The 11,207-nt window shown below is 38.8% G+C and overlaps 1 protein-coding gene across 1 annotated transcript; it reads left to right on the forward strand.

Annotated features, from left to right (window-relative positions):
* Positions 1 to 2,092: 2,092 nt before the first annotated feature.
* Positions 2,093 to 10,281, forward strand: LOC142151780 (ras-related and estrogen-regulated growth inhibitor-like protein). Its single transcript, XM_075207777.1, has 4 exons — positions 2,093 to 2,412; positions 2,783 to 2,836; positions 4,085 to 4,161; positions 9,185 to 10,281. The coding sequence occupies exons 1-4, from the start codon at positions 2,265 to 2,267 to the stop codon at positions 9,611 to 9,613; spliced, it is 708 nt and encodes a 235-aa protein (XP_075063878.1). The 5' UTR covers positions 2,093 to 2,264; the 3' UTR covers positions 9,614 to 10,281.
* Positions 10,282 to 11,207: the final 926 nt, after the last annotated feature.

Consider the following 11,207-nt stretch of genomic DNA (forward strand, 5'->3'; position numbering starts at 1 on the left):
TGAATTCCCCCCATGGAATGGCTTTAAAAGGTTAATATGTTAACAAGCATTTAAGTAACAACTTTAAAAGGTAAATAGTATACCAATAAGTATTTAAGTATTTTTGAGAGAACATTAAGGGCCTACAGATGGATTTCTCTTTTTCACCAATTTGAATCTACTTCACTTGAAATTTCTATAACCTTTGATCACATATAAATTTTAATTTTGTACTTCGCATGGGAGAGGTTAGTACTATGTTAAGCGACTAATTAAATGCATAAAAGTTTTTATTTTAAAACAATAAAGAATTTACTTTTAAAATGATAAACAATATATGATAAACAAATTTTTGTCCTAGTACTGGTAATACATTTAATGTGCCTCCGGCCTCAGAGCTTTCTTTTTACCTTTTTATCGTTGGTCAATTCATTATTAATTAATCTAGGAGAGCACCTTATTAATAGTCTTGGGGGTATATTTACTAAACTGCGGGTTTGGAAAAGTGGAGATGTTGCCTATATCAACCAATCAGATTCTAGCTGTCATTTATTTAGTGCATTCTACAAAATGACAGCTAGAATCTGATTGGTTGCTATAGGCAAAATCGCCACTTTTTCAAACCCGCATATTAGTAAATCTAGCCCTTAGGATACAATACCAGTAGAGAGTCACTACAGAAGAGATATACCTGGTGCAGATAACCTTTGCTACAATCTAGGGTAATGAGCAACATTGGGGATTTTCCTGCACACCTCTGTGATTTATGTGGAATAAACTACAATGTTACATCGCTATGAAGTGACTTCACAAACATTCCTGAAGTGCTCCACGACAAATTGCTGTGATTTGAATCGGCCGTGCATCATTTTACTCGGAAGAAAGATTTCGAAAATGGATGTAGAAAGAGGGAAATCATAGAGAGACACAAATAGAGGGGAGTGCTATTAGTGATTGGCAACGTTATCCCCGGGGTGGGGAGACTCAGCAGCCTATTAGGATCATTTCAAAGGAAAACATGTAGGGCCCTGGCCAGCTCCATAGGGGGCTACTTTAGGCTGGGTCACTGGGCTACCTCATACTTGCCTACTCTCCTGGAATGCCCGGGAGGCTCCTGAATTTCTGAGAGTCTTCCCGGACTCCCGGAAGAATAGGCAAAGCTCCCACATTCGCTGAAATTCACGGCATTAAATAGAGGGGGCGTGGCTTAATTGCACCATTAAGCCCGCCCCCGCTATTCAATGCTTAGAATTTCGGTACTTTATATTGAGGGGCGGGGCTATGGTGACATGACGATGTCACCGCGCCCCCCGCCTACTCCTTGTCACATGACTTCTCCCCCGAATCTTAAAAGTTAGCATGTATGGGCTACATGCATTTTCTTCTTTTAAAATGTTCTTAATAGGCTGCTGAGTCGAGTCTTGCCCCAGGGCTAAAATTTGCCAGCCCTCCCCTGATTCAAATATTCTTATAATTTATGGTAGGTGGTTTATTTTCAGGGGCAGGGGGGTATCTGCCACCCGGGCTGGGCCCATAGTGGGCTACCTTGGGCTGAGTCACTGGGCCATCTGCATTTTCTTCCCTTTGAAATAGGCTGCTGAGTCTAGTCTTGCCCCTCCGGCTGAACTTTGCCAGCCCTCCCCTATTTATTTTCCATAATTATCTAATAGTAGAACATTATGTAATGGGGCAGAATTTAATCTACAGATTATTTAACTGTTGTCAAACACTTCTCTACAGAAACACCTCAAGCAGTGACTAAAGACAGCTGAGCTAACCTCTAGTAACCTGCGTTGTTTATTACAGACTGTTAACTTCTTTGACATACAGATCAGTTTTTACAGACTCATAAAGAAATAACTACTAATTGATTATGACTTTGTTCTCTGCGCAGATAAACTGTACTGTTCCCAAAATGATTGATCTCGCTCTGACAGCGGCTTAACAAAAAATGACAATTGGCCCAAGTCCAACAGCTAATACAGTGAATACAGTCGAGTGGGAAGTACCAAAAATACCTCAGGGTTAATTTTCTTAAATAAATTGTAACTTTAGTTTCACACGTTTATCGTGCTAGAAGACAAACACTGGCTAAACCTTATTACTAGAAAGCATCAGACTTGGTTCATGTGTCTCTTTTCTCCTTTTTGTCGCACCCGATCTGTGATGCCGAATGGTACAGTCCATTGAAATGCCTGTGCTGAGCGTGTTGCAGGGGCTTATTCTGAGAGCGTGCTCACTAGGGGCAGGTCCTGCAGGGGATTCACTGTAGGTCTGAGCTGCAAATGGTTCTAAAAATCCCTCTTCGGAGATCTATCAGCCTGAGCCCCGACCATCAGCTGTCTGTATCCCCAGCAGAAATGACTGGACCCACTGCAGTAAAAATGGAAGCTAATATCCTAGTTCTCGGTGCAGACGGAGTCGGAAAATCAGGTGAGTGATTGCAGAAGGATGCTTCTGAACGTAAACATGCAGTTTTGTTGCATACATGTACACAGAAGAATAATGAATATACGAGTTAATGTATTTACATTACACTTTGCTTAGGTTTGTAATGGTTGTTATAATGTTGAAAGACATGTAAACAAAAATATAAAAGTTATTTTTCTACCATTTTACAAACATAAAGACATTTTTATTTTAAGGATCATCATGTACTTTATGCATCACTCAATAAAGCATGATTAACAAACATTGCTTTGCAAAACGGGTCTGACAGGGAGCAGACATCATATTACAGGCAACTGTTGATACAGTTCCCTTTTTCCTTCTAATTGTAAGCCTTGATTATGTTTATTTACAGCATTGACAGTTCGCTTTTTAACCAGACGATTTATTGGAGAATATGGAGATCTTGGTAAATATATATTTTTTTATATTGTATTTATCATATATGTGAGATTTGTATATGGGAAACATTGTCATATATTTACTTCCAAAGCATTATTCCCAGATATAGCGCCTGATGCTTAGTTGGAAGCAGGTTGGTCATAGTTTACTCTGATTTTTGGGAGGCATCTGTAAAATCGCTGAGGCGGAGGCATCCTAGGATCTGTTCAACTCGTCACCTGTACCATATGCGCAAGGTTTACGGCAGACATACATATACCCACATACACATGCTTACAACCAGGTCATAAGCACAAGAAGTTTGTTAACAAAATTCACTATTAAGCTTACAGCAGATACAATATTCCATCTCTCTTACCAATGAAAGTATCAAAAAAAAGATTTTTAAAATACGTCTACAAAATCCTATACCATATGCACTGTCAATGAAGAAATCAGCCAATTAGAAGCAAATAGCTAGTGCTAGCGACCATCGTCATCAGTGTGCATTTGCACCTGCTGTTGATATGGCTTGAACCGGCGTATCTACGTCTCTGTTCAGGACTTTATCTGTTCGCATTTACGCAAACATGCCCCCACTGTACTTGGTCCACATTAAGCTGCCCCTTCGCTCCCCTGTTCCGCCTTTCCAGGCACAAGTGTAGATACTTGCAACTATGGTTACACACATGTGCTGCTGTTTTGTGGCCATGAGCAGTAACAATTTACAGATTTTTTTGCAGTGGAAATGGGCGTACATCCAACTCAGAGTCGGGCCACAGACTACAGATTTCCATTACAAGGAGTTCCCTATAAATTCATGCTTGCGCAATGTGTTCGTTTTATGTTTCTAGACTAATAAAAACCTATTGTGGAACATTTTATCTATTTTCTACTGTACTGGTGCCTTAGAAACATCAATGATGTTATTACAGCAAAGTGCACTGTAGCCGTTGTTCTCCTGTTTGATGGTAATGTCATAATAAGACTATATTTAGATGATGCACCTCATCTGAAGTCAAGAAGCTGCCTAATTAACTTAGAAACTGTAGGATAACATAATTTGTCTGAGTTTCACTTTGGAATCCTACGTATATACTTAATGAAATAAAGTCAGACTATAAAAATGAGCAGAAGCAGATGTGGCTGTGAGGATATTGATGCATTCAAGTTGTCTTGGACATGCAAACAGGCTTTTATGCAAACCACATACTCCTACGGTATTAATTCCTGCAGAGTAAGTTGTGTTATGACTGTGCTTGTGTTTTCCTTGCAGAATCTATATATAGCCACAATGTCTCAGTGGATGGAAAGGAGGTCATTTTTAATATTTGGGATTTTCCATATTCAAAGGTAAGTTTTCGATATGTTTTTCTTGGACTTTTCCACGTTAAGGTATTTTGAAAAGCAAATCATAAAGATTACTTTTATTATATGCAATCACATTATATTGTCAGCCTTTTGGGGCAGTAATAGCAATTCAGTTTTTGCGATTATCCTTGTTATTCCCATTATTTACTATTTATTACTTGCAGTTTTTTAAGGCAGCGTACACTGAGTGTCACCATAAAAAAACATTTAGATACAAGGGAAACTAATCATTCAGTCATTATCTGCCAAAATGTTCTCAATAGATCTTCATGGGATTCACATTACCAAGTGTATGAAAACAATAGGTGGCTGTAAGTAAATCTGATAGTGCTGTGCCTGTGCTTGTTTCTTGGCTATAGTATTAATGGTAGCTGTACAATTTACTAGGTCTTTGTAGATGACACATCAGTTTTGTTTTTTTTTAACATATTTTAATTGAACATTTTAACAGCATATTGGTTAGGTTACAAATCAAACATTTGGTATAAACAATTGTTAGTTTGTAATGCGAGCATAATAATGTGAACATCTTCTCAGAATGAAAGAAAACCTTCATTAGAACTGTAATTGTTTTGTTATTGCTAGTAATACTGACCTGGTCATTGTCCAGGAAATGTTATGTATTCTTTGTAGAGGTACCTTAAATAATCAGGAACTACAATTCCCAACATTGCTCTCTCCCACTTTCCCACGCCCCTGTACCATGTTCTGTTAGCGCCTCATGGGTTTTTAGTTACCATAGGCAGGACATCAATGCAGCTTTTACTAGTTTTCTTATGCTGATTAATGCATGTAAATGGGTATGGAGATGGAACCTAGTGGTCCAATGATCCCATACCTACTTGTGCTTGTACCTGAGGTTGGGAGACTTTGATGAGTGTCATTGTATATTGAATACTGCCTGCTCTATTTACTTGCCTTCCTTACCTTCGCCCCCATTCCACACTAACCACAAATGCAAGCGCTGGGTTGGCGTCTCACTGGTGTTTTCTCCAGTGGGTAACCAGCCTTATGTGTTAGCAGCAGTATATTTCTAGCTCTTTAACACTGCAGTCAGAATGCTCTGCATGTATTTTCTTCATCTCCTTTTTATGTAACAGTATACAGTGTATCTTATAGAAGAATCCACTCAAAATGTAAAATGTATCTTTGTGAACTGTTTGCCGTTGCTCTGAACCGATGGGCTAGCAGCAAGCTATCCAGCGCAGCTCTCGTTTCCTTTACTGCCGCCTGCTTGTATCAGAAAGGCAGAAGTGTTGTCTAGTCCCTGCTCTTGGAAATTTCCACACATCTACAACATCGCTGTGAGTTTGAATCAGGTCTGCCTTAGGCTAGGTACACATTGAAGAATTTTCCGACCAATGTGTTATCTTCAACGATTACAACGATTACAACTGAAGGTCTGATCGGTCGGTGGATTGATGCGTACACACTAGACATGTTGTAAACGATTTTTGCAAGACCGACCGTTCGGCCACATATTTTGGACTGGCATAACATTTGCTCAAAAAATTGTGATTCTGTACATGCTGAAACGATGTATGGCCGGCCTGCAGTGATATTAGAAGAACTTTAAATAAAGAGCTGAAAATACAATACAAAGCAATGTGTTTCTGTTCTAGACAGGATGGACACAGGTGCCTGATTATGCAAGCAGACATTCAATACACATCTGTATACTTTAATATATGTATATATATATATATATATATATATACTTTAATACAGTTCTATAACCATAGGGCCTAAGACATTAAGGAGAGTAAATTTGATCCTGGGAAAAAAAACATGTTCCTATGCAAGGGGTGCAATTTAGTTTATTATTTTGCAAATAAAGCAAATACTTGCTTCTTTTTTTTGTCATGTAGCTCACAAATACTTAATAACTTTATTTTTACACTAAAAAATAAAGTTGATCTAAGACATGCCTTAACCCAACTATAAATCTTTCCTTACATTTTAAATTTACTCCCCCCTCCAATGCAACATGGTTTTGCCGAGGTGCAAAGTTACTCCTTTTTTTAGCTTTACTCTCCTTAATGACTTTGGCCCATAGAGGTTTTATTGTCTATATATGATACTGTAATGAAAATATGTATTTTCGCATGTGGTAAGAAGACACTTGCATACAGCAACACATAAATGCCATATAGAGCGTGTAAAACAGGTTGTACTGTTGATTCTACATTAAAAGAACATTATTCCCATTTGGCTGATGTTCTGACACTGCACCAGGTGAGAGAGGTAGAGACATCTTAAATTTACATCCATGCACCCAGATAGGAGTTGCTGTTTGAGAAACTGTTGGCAGTTGGCCAAGCAATTGGTCGTGATTTCCTACACACTGCAAGATTGGAAGGAGGTTGGAACGAGATTTTTAAACTGAATGAGCAATCAAATGAAACAACGATTGGAACTTTGGAAAGTCTCTCGTTCATTTCGTAAGTATACACACTAATGCGATATACGGCCAAACGAGCGTTTATCGGGTGTTTAGACCAATATTTGGTTGAAAAACCTCTAGTGTGTACCTAGCCTAAGTAAGAGAGAGTTAAACAGCGTTAGGCCGTTGAAGGCTTTGTGGGGACTTCTAGAATATGAGGGTCACAGTACCAAAGATAAGCATAACTCTGGAGGGACAGTTACATGTCTTAACTTCAGTCAGAACTAAATTTTAAGTTTTGAGTGTCATTCTCCCTTTAAGTCTTTAAATGACCCTGACCATCTGATTAGTATCTATGGCTTTACATTCAGTACGGAATACAACTGTACAATCTGATACACTTTCACTATATTAATATAAATTTTTTTACCAACCGCTATAACCTACAAACACACATTAACCACTTTTATTTTTCCATTTTGTTAATTTTACTTTTGATAAAAACGTATCCTATCACTTCTGGGATGTGAGTTGGCAAGTATTGTTCAGGAATTCAGCTAAACTCGCATAGAATATGATACATACATCAAAGTACCAGTGTTTAGGCATCAAGAAAAGAAAACAGTAATACAGATTGACACATGACGCAGACCACAGATGTTCTTTAATAAGTTACCTTTGAACAGTTAATATGTTACTTTTAAAGTGGAATTGAAAAAACAAAGCTCTATGAAATGACTTCTTGTTTGGCCCACTCAACACAAAAGATACACAATAATATTATTCTACAGAGACTGAGCAGCCATCTGAATGGAATAACAAGTGCTGTCCTGATACAGCTACACCAGTGTTTGATCTAGTATAGAATGTGAAGTAAGATAAGGAGAATTATTACCATCTGTTGGGCTCTTATCAGTATGTCATATTCACAAACCGTTTTCAAATATTTTCCATTTTAATTCATGATTGAGGCATATCCCAGCTTTATTCACCTGCAAGCTGTATTAAACCTAAAAAGTATACTTTTAGCTATTGGATGGATTCCAAATTCTCACTATACACATATAATATACAATTGAAAATGTAGATTGAGGGTTATAGGGGGAGATTCAATTCGGTACAGTGCCTCCGAAACATCCACGAAGATACATTGCGCTTATGTTATGGCTGGAATCTCTGCTTATTTTTTTTTGCGTATCCCATAGAGGTGCGTAGAAAACTGAGTGAAAATTCCTACCGTAATGGCTGGCATTGTGCGCAGCAGGACATCGCAGTGAGGTCCGCACGTCACATTGCCAACAATTGAATCTGCCCTATAGTATCTGTTTTTTGTTTTTTTTGTTTGCTGGACACCATTATCTGAAATTTTAAATGGGAAATTGAATTGCTGCACGGACAGCACTGCGATGTCCGTCTGCGCACATGTCCAGCTATTACAGTATAAATCTCTGTTTGTTCTTCTGTGCACCTCTATGGGGTGCGAGGAAAGGTGAATGGAGATTCCTGCCGTAACATCGGCGCTTGATTTGAATCTTAACTTAATATCCTTATATTTCTAATATTGGGTATTTTAATTCGGAACATAAATATATTAAAATAGTGCATCTAGAGTAAGAAATCAACAATTTAAAAGATAAAATCACTGGAGTATATATTTTGCCCTAGGAATAGCACTGGACCCAGAAAAATATTGCCACAGTACAGGTAGCCGGCCACCTAGCCTGGTCCAGTGGCGACATTCCATCTTTAACCATTGAATGTGTTTCCTCCATCTGCCTGTAGGACTAAATTGTGCAGCCGTTAAAGTGATGTTATTGCTGAACCACTTTGTTCCTACCTTAAGCGTGGAATAGGCATGTCAAGGGGGGATATATACATGGATGGAGTGCTCCTTAAACTCCATATAGTAATCATCTAAGTGCATTGCAAGAGTGACAAATGGTGATTTATACCAGATATTATCAATTCTGTGATCTCAATGTTTGCTGATGTTACTGCCATGTTGATGTCTCTGATGATGAGCGTTTGTTTTTCTCTATATATTGAGATAAATTAAATCTCTGTGATAGTGGGTGATATGAATCAATAAAACAATGCAGAGATGGTTTTACCAGTTGTTTAACAGCATGACAGCCTATGATTACAGAGAGAGTTGAGTGAATCCACCACAATTCTAGTAGTGAATAATGTCATTACTCTATCCCCACTGGTCGGCTTTTTTGTTTTGTGAAACTGTTCTTACTGAATTGCGCAATTTCATGCTCATTTGAATCTCCTGATGTAATTTACTCTTCTAACTTCTTACACTCTGTTCCATGTTATAGAAAGTGATCACGAGATTTTCTCAGCATTCTAGTGCAGGCCTAGCCAACCTGTGGCTCTCCAGGTGTTGTGAAACTACAAGCCCCAGCATGACTTGCCAGTATATACCCAGCTGATTGCTGGCAGGGCATGCTGGGAATTGTAGTTTCACAACACCTGCTGCTGAGTATTCTGGTGTCTTTGAAATCTCTACTGTCATAAATTCTGTGATACACCAATGGGATCTGCAAGTCATTCACTTTAGAGACAAATTCTTCCTCTGATGACTACTAAGTAATTTGTCTTCTTAATTTGCTGTAGGAGCCTACTGAAGAGAGCTGTGCAGAGGAGGAAAAACGTATCCAGTGGGCTGATGGCTTTGTCCTTGTGTACAGCATTTCTGATAGAGCCAGTTTCAACATTATCTGTCAAACAATCCAGCTCATCAAAGCTTCCAAAGACTGTTTAGGGCCAGAGAAACTGCCCATTGTAATTGTGGGTAATAAACGTGATTTGCATCACTTACGAACTGTGTCCAGCGAAGAAGGGAGGCTCTTGGCTCTGTCGATGGACTGTGACTTCTACGAAGTTTCAGCAGCGGAGGCCTATCACGGCGTTCTGATGGTTTTTCATGGATTAGTAGACAAAATTAAAGAGTCCAAGCTGGTTACAAAGAAGGGGACAGGAATAAGAGGCATCGTAAAGAGTATGTCAGCAGTTTTTGCCAGGAGAAGAACAGACTCTCTCTAATACCTGAAATATTTGGCAGACAATGACACATGACATGAGTTTAACATCTGGGATGTTTCCATCTATATTATTTTTGTATTGACTGTGGAATTTCTTCAGTTTATCTAGAACTGTCCTGAACTGTTTTGTTGAGCATTGCTCCTACCCGTGCAGGTTAAAAGGTTTACATAACGGCTTCTAAAGTTGTCGCTGAAATATGGGGAAACGAGAGGAGACATTAGAAATAACCACAGCTCCCACTGTAAAAACAAAGCTGTGGAAACACTCGTGTTTGATGAGCTTCACCACAAGTTATGCAGATCTAGAGTTATCTGCTTTCATCTACTCATAATCTCTTATCAGATCTGTTCTCTCATTATGCTGCCTGCATTGTTTTGCTTTGTGTCTTGTACCTTGGCTCCATCATTCTGTACATCTACACCATAGTGAAAGGTACAACTATATAAGTAATTGGAAGTTGCTTGTTAGAATGATTATACACATATTACTATTTTTGACTTGTGTATGTGTTTGTGTTTTCACAGCAATGCCCCTTGTGTGCAGGAATGTACTTTTATAAGGGTAAAGGAATGTTTGCAGCAGACATTCCATGCTGTGACAATCCAGAAGCACCTCATGGCTAATTTCTGAAATCACAATAAACACATGTCTGTATTGTTTGCCGTTAAGTCATAAAGTGAGCAACTTCATTCCAAGATCCTGGAATGCAGAGGGCAGAGATCTCATTCTCCATCAGTTTGGACTCTTAAGACACAGGGGTTTTTTGTATGTGTCCATGTTCCATTGCTGTGTGCTATAGTCAACACATTTAACAATAGGGATTAATGGGCAGCACGGTGGCTAAGTGGTTAGCACTTCTGCCTCATAGCGCTGGGGTCATGAGTTCAATTCCCGACCATGGCCTTATCTGTGTGGAGTTTGTATATTCTCTTTGCGTTCGCGTGGGTTTCCTCCAGGTGCTCTGGTTCCCTCCCACACTCCAAAAACATACTAATAGGTTAATAGGCTGCTATCAAAATTGACACTAGTTTCTCTCTCTCTCTCTGTTGTCTGTGTGTGTGTGTTAGGGAATTTAGTCTGTAAGCTCCAATGGGGCAGGGACTGATGTGAATGAGTTATCTGTACAGTGCTGTGGAATCAGTGGCACTATATAAATTGATGATGATGTTCCCTATGTGAAACAGTTGATCAAACCGTTATTTTGGGTGAATCAAGGACATGCTAGTACAGTGGTTAGCAGCTCTTGGAACTTGGTTTCAATTCTAAATTAGATGCTATAAGCATGAAGATTATATGTACTGTCCAGGTCGACATGGGTTTACACGCAGGGCCAAAATATATACTAGAAGGGTTATTTGGCTTGTGGCTAAATTGGCCCTTATGTGTATGTGAATGTGGTAGGAAAACTAGATTGTAAGCTCAAGTGCTGTGATTCTCTGCTTTTATAGTGCTGTTAATATGTTTGCACTAAATAAATAAAGCATAATCATAATAAACCCTCCATGTCCTAGAATTGGTCGTACGGTTGAAACAATGGCATTGTGTATTGATAATCTCTTTCACTCAGGGATCATTTATCCTTTTGTGAATTGGA

This window comes from Mixophyes fleayi, chromosome 4, assembly GCF_038048845.1.
Source record: "Mixophyes fleayi isolate aMixFle1 chromosome 4, aMixFle1.hap1, whole genome shotgun sequence".
Taxonomy (NCBI): domain Eukaryota; kingdom Metazoa; phylum Chordata; class Amphibia; order Anura; family Limnodynastidae; genus Mixophyes; species Mixophyes fleayi.